Here is a 19,270-nt window from a genome sequence, read left to right as displayed (position 1 = left end):
GAAATTAATGCATGATTTGAATGGTGTAGTTATTTATCTGCTGGCCTCACCACTGCAACTGCATTGTACAAACCAACTTTGTCCTTGTCTGGTTCAGTTGTAACCTTTGTACCGAAGCTGAGAATTTGAACTGAGACTTGCACTCTTTAGATCTGCTTCATTTTTCTCTTCCTTTTTGTCAGGGAGCTTGTTAACAGCATCATGTTGAATTTATATAGTGCTTTTAACGTACTGGAAGTGTCTTGATGTGCTTAAAAATCAGAGGGCATTGTGCAGCAGAGATGGGAAATAGTCACAGATGAAAATGAAAATTAATAACTTGTGCTGTTCATTAACCTGAAAAATTGTGTTCTGGGGGAGAGAATTTAAATCCCAATGAATCCAATTTAGTTCCCCTCACTTCCTGACTTCTCGAGGCCTCTCTATCACCTAGAAGGCAGGAGTGTAATAAAATATTTAGCACTTGGTTGAGTGGGTACAAGTGCAACTTCACTGGAAAAATTCAACATCTTAGTGAATAAAGTATACTTGATCAGCACTTGAATTACTAGGCTGAGTCCATCTTTTATGTGTGTGGCTGTAGTGTGTGCACTAGCTACAGAGACTCCAATGTAGGAAAATATGAAGTTAGTCATTTAGGAAGGAAGAACAAAGAACAGTATCATTTACATAGAGAAAAATTGCAGAAAGCTGTAACATAAAGGGACCTATACAGATAACAAGTAAGACTAATGTCATTTACAAAATACCTTGCAAGGACTGTAACAAACACTACATTGGACAAACAGGCAGAAAACTAACCACCAGAATACATGAACATCAACTTGCCACAAGAAGACATGAACCACTCTCACTAGTATCTTTACATACAGATGAAGAAGGACACCATTTTGACTGGGACAACACATTCATCCTAGGACAAGCCAAACGGAGACATGCAGGAGAATTCCTAGAAGCATGGCATTCCAACAGGAACTCTATCAACAAATGCATTTACCGCCCCCCTGAGAAAAAGAACAGGAAATGACATCACAGGAAATGACATCAACAACCCAAGGAAACCTAAACACATAAATAGAAAGTGGGTCACTAATGCCAGTGCTTCACCGGAGGCTTACTGATGATGTTACCTAGTATGGTGATGAAATGTCTGAAAATGAACCGCCCAGCTCAACGAGCAAACTTACACCCATAAAGGGACCTGTAGGTGCAAAAGAAAGCTCCAAAGCAGGTACAGCAGGTTATTAGGAACATTAATGGAATTTGGTCCTAATTTCAAGGGTTTTGGAGTGTAAGAGTAGGGGAAGTCTTACTGCAACTATACAAGGTGTTGGTGAAACCACATTTGGAACACTGTGATCAGTTTTGATCCCCATTTTTAAGGAAAGATCATTTAATTGGAGGCAATTCAGTGAAGATTCATTAAGATGATCCCTCGTATGGAGGGACTGTTTTCTAAGCAAAGGCTAAACCAATTGGTACTCCACTCACTGGAGTTTAGAAGGATGAGAGGTGATCTCATTGAAACATATCTGATTCTTAAGGGGCTTGACAGGGTAAATGCTGAGATGATGTTTCTCTCATGGGACAGTCCAAGATCAGAGGGCATAGTCTCAATAAAGGGGCACCAATTGAAGAGTCAGGTAAGGAGGAATTTCTTTTGAGGGTTATATATCTGTGGAACTCCTTGCCACATAGAACAGTGAGGCCAGTGTCCTGGTGTACATTTAAGGCTGACATAGACTTCTGATCATTGGGAAAGAGCAAGCAAGTTGGTGTGAAAAATGTTGTGAAAAACCTCTGAAGGGACAGAGTGGCCTACTTGTGTACCTATTTCTTCTGGCCTTATAATAATGCACTACAACAACCTGACATGGCTTATTTCTCCTGTTTGGGAAGTGTTATCATTTAGAAAGATGATGCGTGAGGTGGAATAGGAACATTATCACCTGGAGGGGTACTGAGGATCCTACTCTTGTTCCTATGTTGTTGAAGATTGAGTTTAACTTGCCCAGTCTTGAGTAAACCTCAGGGACTGATTAATTACTGGAATTTAGTTTGGTTGCCTATTCTGTTTAAATGAAATGATTACAAATTATACATCACTGGGGAGAAGAGAATTGAGAAAATAATTACTAAACTGGAATGCAAATATAAAAGCAAGATCTAATGGAACTGACCTATATTCTTGCCTTAGAGAACTGCTTTAATGCAAAGCCAGGCTTTTGTTTCAGTCTTGATTGCAGCCTCCTGGCCCAGCTTCATGCTGTTGAATACATTAACAAATAGAATTTCTGGCCAATAAAAAAAAACATTTTTATAATGGTCAGTCTTCAGTACTTCTGAGATAATCTCTTCGGTACTCTGAATCTACTGCTGGCAAAACTGATATGACAGTAAAATTATTGCTTTTAAATTTGCCTTCAACTGAAAAAATGAATCGAGGAATAAAAGAGCAATCCTTTACTATGAATGAGCCAGACTGGGGCACTATCACACTAGAATACTGACTTGCTGCTGTTCAGCACACAGATGGGACAACTTCTAATGGTATATCATGATGATTTGATCTGCAATGCCCACCCACTGCATTGACAATAGCCACTTAAGGGGAAGCTGCCTTGAAACACTAAATTGCAGTGCAAAAACATTCTTATTGACTCTCTCATTTCAGTGGCATTATCAGAAATCAAAATAGGTTTTGCTGCTTGTGATTCTTTCAAAACAACTAAATAAGGGTAGATACATTGATGCAAGAGTTTCAAAAGGCAAAATTACAGAGAGGGTTAGAATTTTGGGTCCTTTACAGTATTGTAAGACACGTCACAGCAGAAGCTGGGAGAGCAGCTGCAATTCAGTGATTGACAACACTCTGTGTCAATAAAGTTGATTGAAACTTCTGCTCAGACTAGGCCTGACTTTGACAAATGTCTGCTGCCCCCTTTCAGGCACTCTGTCATCTTGGCCCTACCTCTGCCAGAGTCACATGTAATTTGGAAGCAAATCAATATGTTTTCATTTTCATTTAGGGTTTCTCTAGTTTGGTTGATGATTTACCTTTCTGTCCCCAAGAAAAGGAGGGTAAACATGGGAACCTTTCTTTGTCATGCTAGTTTTGCTTGCAGTGTTTGAAACATCTAAGTACTCAGATTGGCAGTGACAAGGAGTTACTTATACAGATGCAGTGTAACCCAGGGCTTTGCAACACCGTGTCAATATTTGATAAAATATGCCTGTTTCTGATTGAAACTTTTAAATGGAATACTTTATTACAGAATTTCTTCTAACCATAAAAGTACTCCAGAGCTAATTCTTGCACAAGGTTGTTCCATATAAATAAGACCAAAAGTCATTGGAATTTGAGAGTTGAAATAGATTTTTTTTCTTTTTATTCCATTTCTACATTTCAATTTTATTTAAAAAAAATACACATTGTTTTTCCCAAGAGAGGTTCTGGGAGGTCGACCACTTTCCAAGTCACGGACACCCTGAACGAACAGGATAAGTGTAGCTTGAGGTGAAATAACTTTGTGCAGTTCACTCCAAAATGTCATAATCACAGAAGCACGTCAGAATGAGCATGTCCATTGTCAAGATCAACCATACTGTGACTATTCAGAATGAGATTGCTAATTTAATACCAAATTAGGGGCAGCTTTATGCTTTGGCTACAAAGAAAGCTATTTCACATCGGACCACCACAGGCATCTGTCAGAAAGCACTGCAGTTAGGCTGTATTTACTTTGGTCTCACATGAAAAGCCTTAATACCGTCCAGTGGCTTTCATTTTACTACCTTTTTTTATTCTAAGTAGGATCCATTTACGTGACTTGAATCTACTTTTCAAATTATGGCCTGCACCCATACAGCTCCCCCACAGCCTTTGCTGCAAAGTGCTCATTGTACCTACCAGCTTTTTTCATTTATTTATAGCAAGTGGAACTGTTTTAATGTCGTAGACACCCTCGTCTTAATGAACAAATATTAGGCAAAATTTTCATCAGCTCCATGTTTTGCTGTACATCAGACAGTCCTGTAGTACAGGCAAATGTTTAGAAAACTGCAGAAGAGATAAGTCCAGTAAAAACCAGCTTGAGTTTGAAATGATAAAAGTATTTCACAGCTTTGAGGTGTGGGGAAAAGGCCGAGTTATTTCAGGAAACTGTTGTGATGTGTCTTAATTTCGACATAGAGGAGGAAGAGCTACATGTTAAACAGCTTAGAAGGAATAGATTGGTGAAATGGAGGAAAGCAAGAAAAGGGTGAGAACGTTTTCTTTGGTTACGGGAGATGCCATTTTGTCTCTCAAGCAAACCACTGTTCAATAAGGCCATGACTGATCCGATTGAAGATTTAATTCCATTTTTCTTTGTATCCATTTCTCTTTTCTGTCTCCTATTTGCTTGTAGGTTAAAAATCTGTCTAATATGAACATATTCAATGAGCCAACATCCTCTGACTTCTGAGATAGTCAGTTCCAAAGATCATTCAGTTTTGAAAGAATAAATTTCTCTTCCTCTTTGTCTTAAATGGGAGACTCCTTATTTTGAAACTAATTAAGGATTTCTGTAAGAGAGGGAGCATTCTTTCAGAATCTACTCAGTGAAGACCCCTTATGTTTTAATAATATCCCCTCTTATTCTTCTTATCAGAATTGTATCGGATCAGAAATCAAGAGGTTTCACAGGGATCTGTGCTGGGACTGCAACCGGTTACAATATACGTTACTGACTCTGAGGAAGAAATGATGTACTATGGTCAAAGTTGCAGGTGACACAAAAATAGGTGGAAACACAAGTTACAAGAGAAGTATGAACAGTTTACAGAAAGTTACCAAAAGGTTGGCAAATGGAGTAAAGTTTGGGAAGAATGTGAAGTTGTTCACTTTGGAAGGGAGAACAAAAGACCAGAAACCCTTCTTATTCATATACCCATCCAGATACTTTTTTAAAAGTTGTAATTGCACCCATTTCCACCACTTCCTCTGGCAGATAATTCTATTCATGCACTACCCTCAGAGTGGAAAAGGTTACCCCTTAGGTCCCTTTTTAATCTTTCCCCTCTCACCTTATATCTATGCCCTCCTGTTTTAGACTCCCCTACCCTAGAAAATAGACTTGCCTCTTCAAACGTAGGCCTGACCGGGTAAGGATCACAAATTTCCTTCCTTAAAGGACATTGTGATTATGGTTATCTCCACTGAGACTAGTTTGACATTACAGATATATTAATTGAATTTAAATTCCACCAGCTCCTGTGCTTGGATTTGAACCTGTGTTCTTAGAATAGTAGCCTCTGTGGATATTTATCCAATGACACTAACCCATGCCACAATCTTGCCTTGATTGTTATGATATTCATTCTGATACTTCCTGCAATAAAAGCAGTAAAGTTGAGTAGTTTTAGTTTGAACGTTGCCTTAGTGTGATTAGGCTGCCCGATGTCCTAACCTAAGATTTGACCTCCAGTCAGCATTGAGGGCAGACTATCATTATTGCACTACTGTTTGTTAGAACTTGTGTGCAAATAGGCTGCTATGGTCTTCCACTACAACAGTAACTTCACTTTAAAAAAATACATTTACACAAGCTTTAAAGTGCTTGGAATAACTTGAGATTATGAAATCTCAATTCTACTTGAATTCGAAGCTTTTCTTTCTTTCACATTATGCAAGATGCCAGGCTGTAGTACACCACACTTGTCATCAGCATTCATCATGCAACTTCATGTTCAGACTGGAAGGCCAAACATGAATGACAGGAGAATTAATAATGGGAAATAAAGAAATGAAAGAGAAACTAAGTAAGTGTTTTGTGTCTCTCCTCAAAGAGGAAGACATTTCTCTTAAATAATTGAGATCCAAGGATCCAGTGAGAGTGAGGAGATAAAGGAATTTCATAAAGAAAAGCATATTGGAGAAATTAATGGAACTGAAAGTTGAGAAGTTCCCAGGACTTGATCTTCACCTTAGTATATTAAAAGAGAAAACTACAAAGATGGTAGATGCATTGATGATCCTTTTTCAAAGGTTTTTTCGTTCTTCAATAGTACATACAATTTGGAAGTTTGCAAATATAACCCCAATATTTAAGAAAGGAGGGAGAGCGAAACTGGGGATAACAGACTTGTTAGCTTGATATCAATATTCAGGAAAACACTTGAATTTATTTCAAAGCTATGATTGCTAGACTCTTAGAAAATATTTGTCTAATTGAACAGAGCTGACATGGAGTTTTGAAATGAAAACTGTATTCAGCAAACCTGTTGGAGTTTTTTTTGGAGGAGGTTAAGAGCAGAGCCATCAAGGGGGAACAGGGGGATATGGTGTATTTGGATTTTCAGAAGGCATTTGATAAAACATCCCAGGATGTTCGGAATTAAAATTTAAGTTGCTGGAAAAGTGCAGCAGGTCAGGCAGCATCCAAGGAGCAGGAGAATCGAAGAAGGGCTCATGCCTGAAACATCGATTCTCCTGCTCCTTGGATGCTGCCTGACCTGCTGCGCTTTTCCAGCAACACATTTTCAGCTCTGATCTCCAGCATCTGCAGGCCTCACTTTCTCCAATAAAATTTAAGTGCATTGGATTGGCAGTAATGCACTGGCATGCATTGGTGATTGGTTAACAGGCAGAAACTACAGAGTAGGAAGGCAAAAGGTACGTGCGCCTTTATTGCAAGAGTTTTTGAGTAGAGGAGCAAAGAAATCTTACTTCAATTGTAGAGAAACGCACCCGGAGTGTTGTGTGCAGCTCTGATACCATTGTCTCAGGAAGGATATACTTGCCATAGCGGGTGTGCAGCAGAGATTATCCAGACAGATTCTTGGGATTGTGTATAAGGAGAGATTTGCAAGACTTGGCCTTCATCATCTGGAGTTTAGAAGAAAGAATGGAAATCTCAGCGGATCTTCCAATAGGTTGGACCTAAGGGCCTGTTTCAGTGCTGTATGACTCTATAAACAGATGCAAAAAAAGATGTTTTCCCCTGGAATAGAGTCTAGAACCATGGCTACGATTACAGATTAAAAAGCGCAAGCCATTTAGGACTGAAATGAGGAGAGATGTCTTCACTCAGAGGGTATTGAATCTTTGGAATTCTCTATCCCGGGGGCAACGGAACCTCAATGATTGAGTAAAGTACACTAATGTCATCAAGGAATATGGTGATAGTGTAGGACTATGTCTTTGAGACAGATACTCAACTGTAACCTAGAATGGCAAAACAAGTTCAAGAGGCTGAATGGCCTACCCTCCATTGTCTGAGAATGGCAAAAAAAAGCAATAGGAGCATTGTTCAGCAAGTGACAGTCAAGTAAGATATTCTAAATAAATCAGAATTGGTTTCCTTTTGAGAAGATATCTTGCAGTTTCTTTTTTTAAAATTTCGAAGTCCTCTACAGCTAACCCTAACATTTGCTGAAAATAATGTGAAGTGACACCTGGAATGACACACTGTATATATTTTGAGATGTGTCAGTTGAGTCGAGGCGATTGGCATATCACAGTCATTTTTGGAGCCCTTCATCACCCAGTTGGGGGCGGAATTAGTTAGTGTTTCAATGCTGAACCACACAATTAAGTAATCACTTTTAATAGCAATGTGTGTTTTGTTATACTAAGATCACATGTTAAAAGGTGGAGTAGAGTTTGAACCAAATTTCAGGTTGAGCAGCTTTAGATAATTAAAACCTTAATTGTACAAAGTGCAGCTTCAAAAAAACAATATGTTGATATTCTCAGTTTAAAATGCATTCCATGCAGGTGATCTGTAAAGGTGGCAGCTGCAGCCCCTTGTGATGTGGTTCTGTCTCTATCCGTTTTATCTGTTGAATGTCTCCTGTTTCTTTTTATCTCCAGCTTGAAGACCCTTTGTCATTCCCTGCTGTGATTGTGGAACAAGTGCCAAACACTGACTTGTTCTATTCCAGCCTGGATTGTGATGAGGTTTCCACCCGAATGATGGATGATGCATCTTTGGATGTTGTCGAAGAACAAATAATAGAGGACAACATTGGTCTTTCAGGTGGGTATCTTGTAAGAGTAATAGTTTTGATTTTCATTGAGGAAAGGCAACAGTGGCATCATACAGGAGACTATTTATGGCAATTCATCACCAGTTAGAGAAAGTGAGTTTTAAATTTCTGCTCAATGATAATACTTTTGCCTCTGAGCCAGAAGGTTGGGATTTCAATGCCCCACTTTAGCACATAAACATCAGTATATTTTCCAAGTGGATGTTCCGGTATGAGTACTAGAGTAGGGCCTCCTTCTGAAATGAGATTAGACCAAGGGCCCTGTCAACATACTCAGAGATCATACGATATCCCATTGTACCATATTTTAAGAAAGTGAGTGCCTGAGCAATATTTCTGCCAGCATCTGTTAATTATCTATTCATCATCTCAATGCTATTTGTGAGAGCTTGGTCAGTGATGACTGGTGGCACCCATTCCTATATTACAGCAACAAACTACATTAAGAAAGTACCTAATTGGTTGGAAAGCTCTTTGAAATATCCTTTTAAATAGGAAAGGCATATTATAAATATTTCTTTCTATTATCTTTGCAAGCCTTCCTCCCCTACTCAGAATCATATCTCCTGCATCCCTCTCATCTTCCCTGTTTGACAATTGAGTCCCTTCACCTCATCTGGAGTTCTCCCTGCTCAACTAGAAGCGAAGCATGTAATTCTGGCCGACAACATTGGAAGATGGAGTGAATTCTCGGTTAGCATGCAGGATAAACCAGACTTCTGTATCTCCCTGTGCTACTTACTGTCCCCTGCCCCGAGTCCCTGTCAAACCAGAAACCTACCAATGCATCAGAATCTTAACAATCACTACCACTGACATTTTCCACATTTATCGGCCAACTAGATCAGACAAATTACTCTGCCTGTGGGTGATTTTCATTGAATTTGATTAGAAAGGCATAAAAAATGCACTGATTCGCTTGGGTAGGCATTGTCAAAATGTTTTTGTTTCTCTCGATTGGTTGTATGAAAATTTGTTTCCATGTAGTCAGATGCAGCTGGTCACTCTAATCAAATAGATTTGTAATGATCATAAAGTGCATGACTGAAGTGAGGAGGACAGAGATTTCATACCTGTAGCAAGCATAGGTAGTCATGTGCTGCATTCTGCCGCCTTATCACTGTTATAGTACCTGCTGTCAATTGTAGTCAAGTTGCCTTAACATAAAGGTACCTACTTCAATCGGGGAGGACACTATAAATGAATCCCTTAATAATTGGGACTTTGAGCTCAGATAATCTTTTAAGAATATATTATGATCATAGTCGGCATGGCCAAAATGGCTCCCCTCTGAGCTGTATTATTCCTACGGCTCTGTGTAGGGATAAGATTATAACTTGTGCAAGGTAAATTTAAGAATGATATAAAGAGGTTCCTCTGTATTAACATATGGGCCCAGATTTTTCTGGGTTGGAACATCTTAATTTTCATTTATCATAGGGGGAGCTATGTTCAAAAAGTCCTAACCATGTGCCTTGACCCCTATATCCTCCACACCCACCCAATGCTATTTCAAGTCCATTTATTCAGTAAGCATTATGTATACAGCCAATGAGCCAAATAGTGGCAAGTGCCAAACTGCTGAGAATCACAAAAAAAAAAACTCATTCAGAAATGTCCTTTGGAGGAAAAGAATTGCTGTTCCTATGATACTATGAAAGTATCAATCAAACAGACAATTAAAGTGTCAGTACCAGGTCAAAAGCTTCACCCTTTTAATCTTGTCCAAATGAACATTACCAAGAGTGATTATCAAAAGAAAGTTTATCGTAACCAATTGCATTAAGCTATCAAAGTCAACAATTCACATTACTCCTTTACTTGATCTGGGCTCTTGGGTGAACATACACAATGAGGACAAATAGTCTAATCAGTCCATGTCAGCACTCTCCATCCTTCCTTCCTTCCCCCCACCACCACGCCCACCCCCCCCCCCCCCCCCCCCCCCCCCACCCACCCCCCCCCCCCCCAACACCTCGTGGCCATTTCGGATGTACTACAATGGTCAACAGGCTAGACTCTGATAGGAGGAACCGAAGAGAGCTTCAGGTCAGTACAAAACTGGAGCCAAAATTGTATATAACTGGCCATTCTGAATTGAGGTGAGCATGCTGAGTTAGGAAATTTCCTAACTTGAGTTACCTGCCTCAATAGACTTTTGGCTAGGCAGGCAAAGGCCATTGCCAAAGCATTGGAATAATGTAAACTATTATACGTCATGATGATGGAGTCAGTAGGTTTTATTTCAATGATTGTACAAAAGTGACCTTCCTCCTATGTATTTGCAATCATAATTTAGTTAATGATTTCTACATACAATTATGTGTATGTTATGGAAGTCAGTGTTTGGATCCTGACTGCACCCCATCAGTAATTTAAGATTTGTTCTGTCTCATGTGATTAGGTTTGAATTAGTACAGGGCATTGTTCATCATGTCTCAAGTGAGGAAGATGTTCAGAAGGAGAGCCTTTCATGGTAATCTCAGCCAGTGCAGGATTTGAACCCATGCAATTGTCTTCAGGCTAATTTTTAATTCATAGGTGAATATTGGATTAATTCAGCTACCCACAAACAGTTGTGAAAAACCTCCCTGAAAAGCAGTTTTAAGGATGTTACACATAAAGGGGACTTTATGTAAATCTATGTTGATTGCAAGTTTTTTTCCTTCCCCTTGTCACAATTTATTTGGATTGGATCTGCTGTCAAAACTATTGTTCATGTGTCTACAGAAAAATGATTTGAACTTCATGTAGAGTTCACTTTATTTCAAAATGAAAATTAACTTTCAGATTCAGGGATTGTGCTCTACAATAAGTCAAGTCTAAGAAGCAATGACATTAAAAACAGCAGTTCCTAAATGAACAGCAAGACAACTGATCTTCAGGGAATACACAGTTACCATCAAACAAAGCTAGTATATTTATCATGTACAAAATATTCCACCAATATAACATGAAGGTCATTTTTGTAATCATATCAAGACAAGCTTTTCAAATTAGTGTAGGATATCTTTACTGTGAGCAGCACTAACATAATAAAACATCATCTGATTACTTTGTTCATTGAGTAGCTTTCAACATTCATTCCATAAGCTAAGTGGCATCATTGGAATCATGGAATAGTTGAGCACAGAAGGAGTCTATCCAGTTAATTGAATCTGTGCCAGCTCTTTCTAAGAGCAATCCAGTTAGTCTCACTCACCAGCTCCCTGTGGTTTCTAGTGTATGGGCGAACTATAGGCCAAGACATCAGGGAAATCTTATTTTTCTTCAAATCATCTCAACAGAGCTTTTACGTATACCTGAGCAGGCAGACAGTGCCTAGGTGTAAGTCTGTATTCGAATTAATATTTCTCCAACAGTGTACTATTTCCTCTGAAGGTACTGACATGTCAACTTAGGGTTCAAACTTAGTCATCTTTCTTCTCCTTCTGAACTTCTAAGTAGAGTCATAGAGTCCTATAGCATGGAAACAGGCCCTTTGGCCCAAACTGGTCCATCCATGCTAACCCCATTTTCCTACACTTCCTTCTGAATGTTTCCTATCCATGTATTAGCCCAAATGCCTTTTAAATATTGTTAATGTACCCGCCTTGACCACTTCCGCTGGCAGCTCATTCCATATGCATACTACCCTCCTGTTTTTAAAACAAAGTTGCTCCTCAGGATCCCTTTTATTCTTTCCCCTCTAACCTTAAACTAATGCCCTCTGGTTCTCAATTCCCCAACCCTCGAAAAAAAAAGTGCATTAATTGTATCCATAATGGGCCCAGTGATCTTACACACTTCTGTAAGATTTCTCCCCCACCCACCCACGTCTCTTCCGGTCTAAAAGAAAAGTCCTAGCTTGTCCAACCTCTGCCTGTAATTCAGACCCTTGAGTCCTGGCAACATCCTTGTAAATTTCTTCTGCACTCTTTCCAGTTTAGTAACATCCTTCTTGTAGCAAGGTGACCAAAACTAAACTCAGTACTTCCAGTGATGCCTCACCAATATCCTGGAAAACTGCAAACTTCCAAACTTCTGTACTCAGTGCCCTAACTGACGAAGGCCAGTGTGCCAGACAGACCTGCTCAACTTTCCCAGCAACTTGTTAAAATACAAGTCAGAACTACAAAATAAAACTCCAATCCCAAAGTATACTCTGTAGTTCAGTTCAGTCTATAGGGCAGCACGGTAGCTCAGTGGTGAGCACTGCTGCCTCAGAGTGCAATGGACCTGGGTTCGATTCCAGCCTGTCTGTGTGGAGTTTGCACATTCTCCCAGTGTCTGCGTGGGTTTCCTCCCACAATCCGAAGGTATGCGGGTTAGGTGAATTGACCACAGTGTTCAGGTATGTGTAGGTTAGATGCATTAGTCAGGGTAAATGTAGTCTAATTGGGTAGGGGAATGGGTCTGGATGGGTTTGGCTTTGGAGGGTTGGAGTGGACTTGTTGGGCAAATGGCCAGTTTCCACACTGTAGGGATTCTATATGTAAACTGACATTATCATTGTTCCAGGATACAACCAATCTGATTACTTTACTACTTCTGTCACATAATCATAAAGGTGAATAAGCAAGAATTACTGTATAGGTGACTTGGAATTGAAAACCTATGGCAGGAACCCAATGTAACCTTTATAACTGGGCCCATTATTTCTATATGCTTGAGTGCAAATAAAAAAGCATGTACATCTGGACTCAGACCTGAATAGGTGATGGCTTGCATAGTGAATCTTTAGTATCAAACAGCTTTTCAGAGAAGTGTGCAGTAGAGGTCAATGTGATTTCAACAAGAAGGACAAGAAAACTGGAGGGTATGTTACCATGGACCATTCACGCTGTTGACAAGAGGCTGTAATCTCCTTTTCTGATTGAAGGCGTATGTCTGTTTGGTTGTGTATGTTTATGGGTATGCATGAGGTTAATCAAGTATTTAATAACACAAGATGAAAAAGGAGCAGCAGAATCATTGTGTTAAATACAACCAATTCAACTATTGGTTCACATCAGATCATACAAAGATCAGCCTTCGTGCTCTGTCATATAATCAATCCAGTGAAGTGCTTCGGCTGCTGCTCCCTCACCACAGCTGACTGCACAGGTTGATGAAGACAAAGTGCAGCTTATTGAGATAACCCATGTTTTCAGGAACCAGTGAAGGAAGAGAGGAACTGTAAAATGCCAGCACTAACAGGCTTTGAAATTTCATTTTGATTTTCAAATTGTGTGTTTACTGACAATAAAAAGAGTACCCTCGCTAACTTGCTTCCTTTCCTCCACCTAACAGACTCCTCTGTCCCACTGGAGAAAATACTGGTATGTTTCATGGGTACTAGCAGTCCTCCTGTGTGTGTATCAGTTGGAATTGGTAACTGGAGTAGGCCATTCACCCCACAGATCTGCTTCATAATTCAGTATGATCTTGGTGATTGGAGCCTCTACTCCACTTTTCTATTTATTCCCAAAATCATTTGAATCCCTTGTTTGACAAGAATCCATTTACCTCAGCCTTAAAAATAACTCAGCTTTTCATGTCTAGCAAAAACAAGAGTTCCATAACCCCTCGACCCTCTAAGAGAAAACTCTAGTATTGGAACTGTGAGCATATCTGGACATCACATCTAAGGAATGGTAAATTAACCTTGAAGGGAGTACAATGTCCAAGAATAATACCTGGACTTCAGGGGTTAAGTTATAAGGAGAGTTACTACAAGGTGGGCCTGTTTTTTCTAGAATTTAGAAGGTTAAGGAGTGATCTGATCAAAGTCTTCAAGATATTAACAGGAAAAGACAAGGTAAAGATAAACTATATCCATTGGTGAAGATTCTAGAACTAGGGAGCATAGTGTGAGAAGTTGGGCTAGACCATTCAGGAGAGATGTTAAGAAGCACATCTGCACACAAAGGGTGGTAGATGTTTGTAACAAAAACAGAAATTGCTGGAGAAATTCAGCTAGTCTGGCAGCCTCTGTGGATACAAAACAGAAGGAAGGTCGAGTTGAGTAACTGCTCAGAATTTGAAGCCAAGAGAGACTATTAGATGATACATATTTATTATGTTTGAACTGTCAGTTTATCCATTTAGTTGTGAATGCTGTGCACATTCAGATACAGAGCCTTTAGTTCTGTCATTTTACTATTTTGCAAGCTCCTCAAATTATCTGCGGGCATACCCTTACACTTGTATTGTCTGTCCTTTGCTGCTATCCTCTGCTCAACATTTGTTATTACTACCTTACTCAATTATCTTGTCCGCTCTTATCATATCTTCCCTCACTTGATATCTCATGCCCATTATTTATGTAAAGTCCAGTGTGGTTTAGATGAAGATAGTCCCCGAGAACATAGCTCACACTTTTGTTGGTGTTCATTAGTCAAAACCCATTTATTTCACACAAATGATCGAGGCAGGCATTTAACTCTTTACCTATGAATTATTCATTTACCCTATTTTTCCTTTCTTGTGGCTCAAGTAACAATCCAGAGATTAAGGCATTTTCATGTTTTGGTTTTTAATTCAGGGCAGTGGTCAGTCAGTTTTGACAATCTTCCTCGTCTCAGCAGGATGCAAAAGATCCCTTTGTAGAATGTGAAGAAGAGCGGGGGAATTCCCCTGGTGTCCTGGGCAACACTTAACCAGCCAATATCATTAATGTATATCATCTGACCATGAAACTTATTGCTGTTTCTGCCAGCCTGCCATATATTTCCCTGTGTTGCAATAATGATTACACATTAAAATTACTTACCTGGCTGTAAATTGCTTTGGGATGCTTGAGCTCTTGAAAGACCCTATATGAGTGCAAATTCTTTCCTTTGAATGTTGACTGCTTCTCTGGTTGTGATTTGTGTAGATTGTAAATGTTGTTTAGCAGGCTGACCTGTTGAAAGTTGTGTACATACCTTAGAATACATACAACCTTAGGTTGTTTAGTATGTCATGAGTGACAAATTATTATTGTCAACTGTTGCATTCCTCTGTCCATTGGATTTAACATCTATCCAGCAACTCTCTGCTGGGATTAAGCCTGTGTTACTCAATGCATAAGCATATTCTTTTATCTCCTATGCTTTATATTTAAATGTTGGACATAGGCAGGTCGTACAGCCAACAGGCTGCTACATTCATCAGTCTCCATAGTTCTCCTATAATCACTTTCTTTAACTTCTAATCTAGCTCACCACCCCCAGACTAAAACATTGTAAGTGTAGGCAGCCATTTTTAAAGTTCAGATTCTCTGCACACATGACACTGGAGCTGAAATCCCAGCCTAACAATACAGTGTTCGACTAGAGTCATAGAGTCACACAGCGTGGAAACAGACCCTTCAGTTCAACTAGTCTATGCTGACTGTGTTCTCAAACTAAACTAGTACCTCCTGCCTGTGTTTGACCCATATCCCTTCAAAGCTTTCCTATTCATGTACTTATCCAAATATCTTTTAAACGTTGTACTGCATCTGCATCTACCACTTTCTCTGGAAATTCATTCTACACATGAACCACTTTTTAAAAAAAAGTTGCCCCTCATTCTTTTTAAATCTTTCTCCTCTTCCCTTAAAAATTATGCCCTCTCGTTTTGAACCGTCCTTGCTCTCGCTCTCGCTCTTACCCTTCGGGAAAAGACCTTTGCTATTCATCTTGTCTATGCCCTCACGATTTTATAAACCTCCATAAGTTCACCCTTCAACCTTCTACCCTCCAGTGAAAAAAGGTCCCAGCCCATCCAGCCTATTTTTATAATTGAAATCTCCATTACTGGCAACATCCTGGGAAATCTTTTCTGAACTCTGTCCAGTTTAATAACATCCTTTCAATAACCGAGTGACGAAAACTCCACATGCTACTCCAGATGTGGCCTTACCAACATTCTGTACAAGGTCAACATGACATCCCCAATTCCTATATTCAAAGGTCTGAGCAATGAAAGCTAGCATGCTAAATGCCTTCTTAACCACGCTACCTACCCATGATGCAAATTTCAAAGAGTTATGTAGCTGAACACTCTGGTCCACAACACCTACTTAGGGCCCAACCACTAACTGTACAAGTCCTTCCCTTGATTGTTTTACGAAAATGCGAAACCAAATTAAACTCCATCTAGCACTCCTCAGCTGATTGACCCAATTGATCAAGATCTCCTTGCAATCTCAGATAAACCTTTTTCATTGTCCACTATATGACCAATTTCAGTGTCACCTGAAAGCTTACTTATCATGTCTCCTATATTCTCACCCAAATCATTTCTATAAATGACAAAGAAAAGTTGACCCAGTACGGATCCCTGTGGAACACCACTGGTCACAGGCATCCTCAAGAAAACAACCCTCTTTCCCATTGTAAAGCCAATTTTGTATCCAATTGGCAAGCTCGCCCTAAATCCCATGTAATCTAACTTTACTAATTAGTCTACCATGCAGAACCTTGTCAAAGACTTTAAAGTCCAAGTACAGAGGGACCTTGATTATCCGAAGGACACGGACAGGAAGTATTTTGTTCAGTTAATCGAATTCTGGGTAATTGAATGCTGGATAACATTCCTGATGAAGGGCTCTTGCCCGAAATGTCGGTTTTCCTGCTCCTTGGATGCTGTCTGACCTGCTGTGCTTTTCCAGCACCGCTCTAATCTAAACTCTGGTTTCAGCATCTACAGTCCTCACTTTTGCCCTGCCGGATAACATTGTTTACCCAAGCATCGGGATCTTACGAGCTTGCTGGATGATCTGATATTCGAATAATCGAGGTTCTTCTGTAAACAACATCTACCACTTTGTTCTCAATCTTTTTGGTTACTTCCTCAAAAAACTCAGTCAAGTTTGTGAGACACTACTTCCCTCACACATAACCACATAAACTTTGTCAGAGGTACCATCTTTTAGGTAAGAAGTTAATCCAAGGCACCAAATGTGGGCGGCACGGTGGCACAGTGGTTAGCACTGCTGCCTCGCAGCGCCAGAGACCCGGGTTCAATTCCCGACTCAGGCGACTGACTGTGTGGAGTTTGCACGTTCTCCCCGTGTCTGCGTGGGTTTCCTCCGGGTGCTCCGGTTTCCTCCCACAGTCCAAAGATGTGCAGGGTCAGGTGAATTGGCCATACTAAATTGCCCGTAGTGTTAGGTAATGGGTAAATGTAGGGGTATGGGTGGGTTTCGCTTCGGCGGGTCGGTGTGGACTTGTTGGGCCGAAGGGCCTGTTTCCACACTGTAATCTAATCTAATCTAATCTGTCTCTGGAATAGTAAATTCTCCCACAGTGCTATGTTGAAAATGAGGCAGAAGTTCCCTCAGCCAACATTTGACTTCTCAGACGAGAACATCACGAAATGTTAGCTGGGCTTGCACCTTACAGTTTTGCTGTATGCAGGTTAGCTGCCATATTTCTCTCCAAGCCAATAATGACTACCTTCAAAAGTAATCCACTAACTATGAAAAGCTTCCTAAGTGCATAGAATGAAAATATAAATGCAACATTTTATCCTGTACCAAGTTTCTCACCAGTTACACACTGCATAACATAATTAAATCAAAATGTTATTTTTTTCCCTTTTCCATCCTATATTTAATACTTTCTGTGGAGGTACATACTTGTGAGTATAACAGCTCCGGATCCTCGTTCAGGAGGTGAAACTAGTTGATTTTCACAATATAGGAGGCAGAGGGGGTCATAGATCAGAGTTATAGGGAAGTAGTAACTCCAAAGATGGCAGATAGATGGGTGACAGTGAGGGGGACTGGGAGGAAGCAGCCAGTGCAGGGACCCCCTGCGGCCGTTCCCCTCAAGAACAAGTATACCGTTTTGGATACTTGTGGGGGGGATGACTTACCAGGGGTAAGTAACAGGGCTCAGGTCTCTGGCACGGAGCCTGTCCCCGTTACTCAGAAGGGAAGGGTGAAGAAGAGCAGAGCAGTAGTAATTGGGGACTCGATAGTTAGGGGCACAGATAGGCGGTTTTGTGGGAACGAGAGAGACTCACGATTGGTATGTTGCCTCCCAGGTGCAAGGGTACGTGATGTCTCTGATCGTGTTTTCCGGGTCCTGGAGGGGGAGGGGGAGCAGCCCGAAGTCGTGGTCCATATTGGCACCAACGACATAGGTAGGAGGAGTGCCGAGGATGTTAGACAGACTTTCAGGGAGCTAGGTTGGAAGCTCAGAGTTAGAACGAACAGAGTTGTTGTCTCTGGTTTGTTACCCGTGCCACGTGATAGAGATTCGAGGAATAGGGAAAGAGAACACTTAAATGCGTGGCTACAGGGATGGTGCAGGAGGGAGGGATTCCGGTTTTTGGATAACTGGGGTTCTTTCTGGGGACGGTGGGACCTCTGTAAACAGGATGGTCTACACCTGAACCTGAGGGGCACCAGTATCCTTGGAGGGAGGTTTGCTAGTGCTCTTGGGGGGGGTTTAAACTAACTCTGCAGGGGCATGGGAACCCAGATTGTAGCTTCAGGGTGCAGGGCCTGAAGTGTAGGGAGGTTAGGAACATGGCATCAATTTCCAAGGAGGGTGTCTGTAAACAGGAAAGTGGCTTGAAGTGTGTATACTTCAATGCAAGAAGTATACGAAATAAGGTAGGTGAACTTGCAGCGTGGGTTGGTACCTGGGACTTCGATGTTGTGGCTATTACGGAGACATGGCTAGAACAGGGACAGGATTGGCTGTTGCAGGTTCCTGGATTTAAATGTTTTAGTAGGGTCAGAGGTGGGGGTAAAAGAGGGGGAGGTGTGGCATTGCTTGTCAAAGATAGTATTACAGTGGTGGAAAGGACGATGGATGAGGACTTGCCATCTGAGGTAGTTTGGGCTGAGGTTCGGAATAGGAAAGGGGAGGTCACCCTGTTAGGAGTCTTTTACAGGCCTCCTAATAGTCCTAGAATCATTGAAGAAAGGATAGGGAAGGTGATTCAGGAGATGAGTGACAGTAATAGGGTGGTGGTTATGGGGGACTTTAACTTTCCTGATATTGATTGGGAAAGCTATAGCTCAAGTTCGTTAGATGGGTCAGTGTTTGTTCAATGTGTGCAGGAGAGTTTCCTGACACAATATGTAGACAGGCCAACAAGAGGTGAGGCCATACTGGATTTGGTTCTGGGTAACGAACCAGGCCAGGTGTTAGAATTAGAGGTAGGTGAGCACTTTGGGGATAGTGACCATAATTCGGTGATTTTTACTCTCGTGATGGAGAGGGATAAGTGTGTACTACAGGGCAAGAGTTATAGCTGGGGTCAGGGAAATTATGATGCGGTGAGGCATGACTTA

The 19,270-nt window shown here is 40.7% G+C and overlaps 1 protein-coding gene across 7 annotated transcripts in view; it reads left to right on the top strand.

Moving 5' to 3' along the window:
- Positions 1-19,270, top strand: part of elf1 (E74-like ETS transcription factor 1) — a 275,549-nt gene that overhangs the window by 226,728 nt on the left and 29,551 nt on the right. For all 7 annotated transcript variants that reach the window (XM_043704487.2, XM_087992153.1, XM_087992157.1 and 4 more), the window contains one exon: positions 7,856-8,021. In XM_043704487.2, the coding sequence (XP_043560422.2) occupies positions 7,856-8,021 (166 nt within the window). The remainder of the gene's footprint in view (positions 1-7,855; positions 8,022-19,270) is intronic.

This window comes from Chiloscyllium plagiosum, unplaced genomic scaffold, assembly GCF_037043375.1.
Source record: "Chiloscyllium plagiosum isolate Xiang-an unplaced genomic scaffold, Cpla_swu_hap1 HiC_scaffold_11, whole genome shotgun sequence".
Lineage (NCBI taxonomy): Eukaryota > Metazoa > Chordata > Chondrichthyes > Orectolobiformes > Hemiscylliidae > Chiloscyllium > Chiloscyllium plagiosum.
Note: the sequence above shows the minus strand (reverse complement) of the source record. Positions and strands in the feature narration are given on the sequence as shown.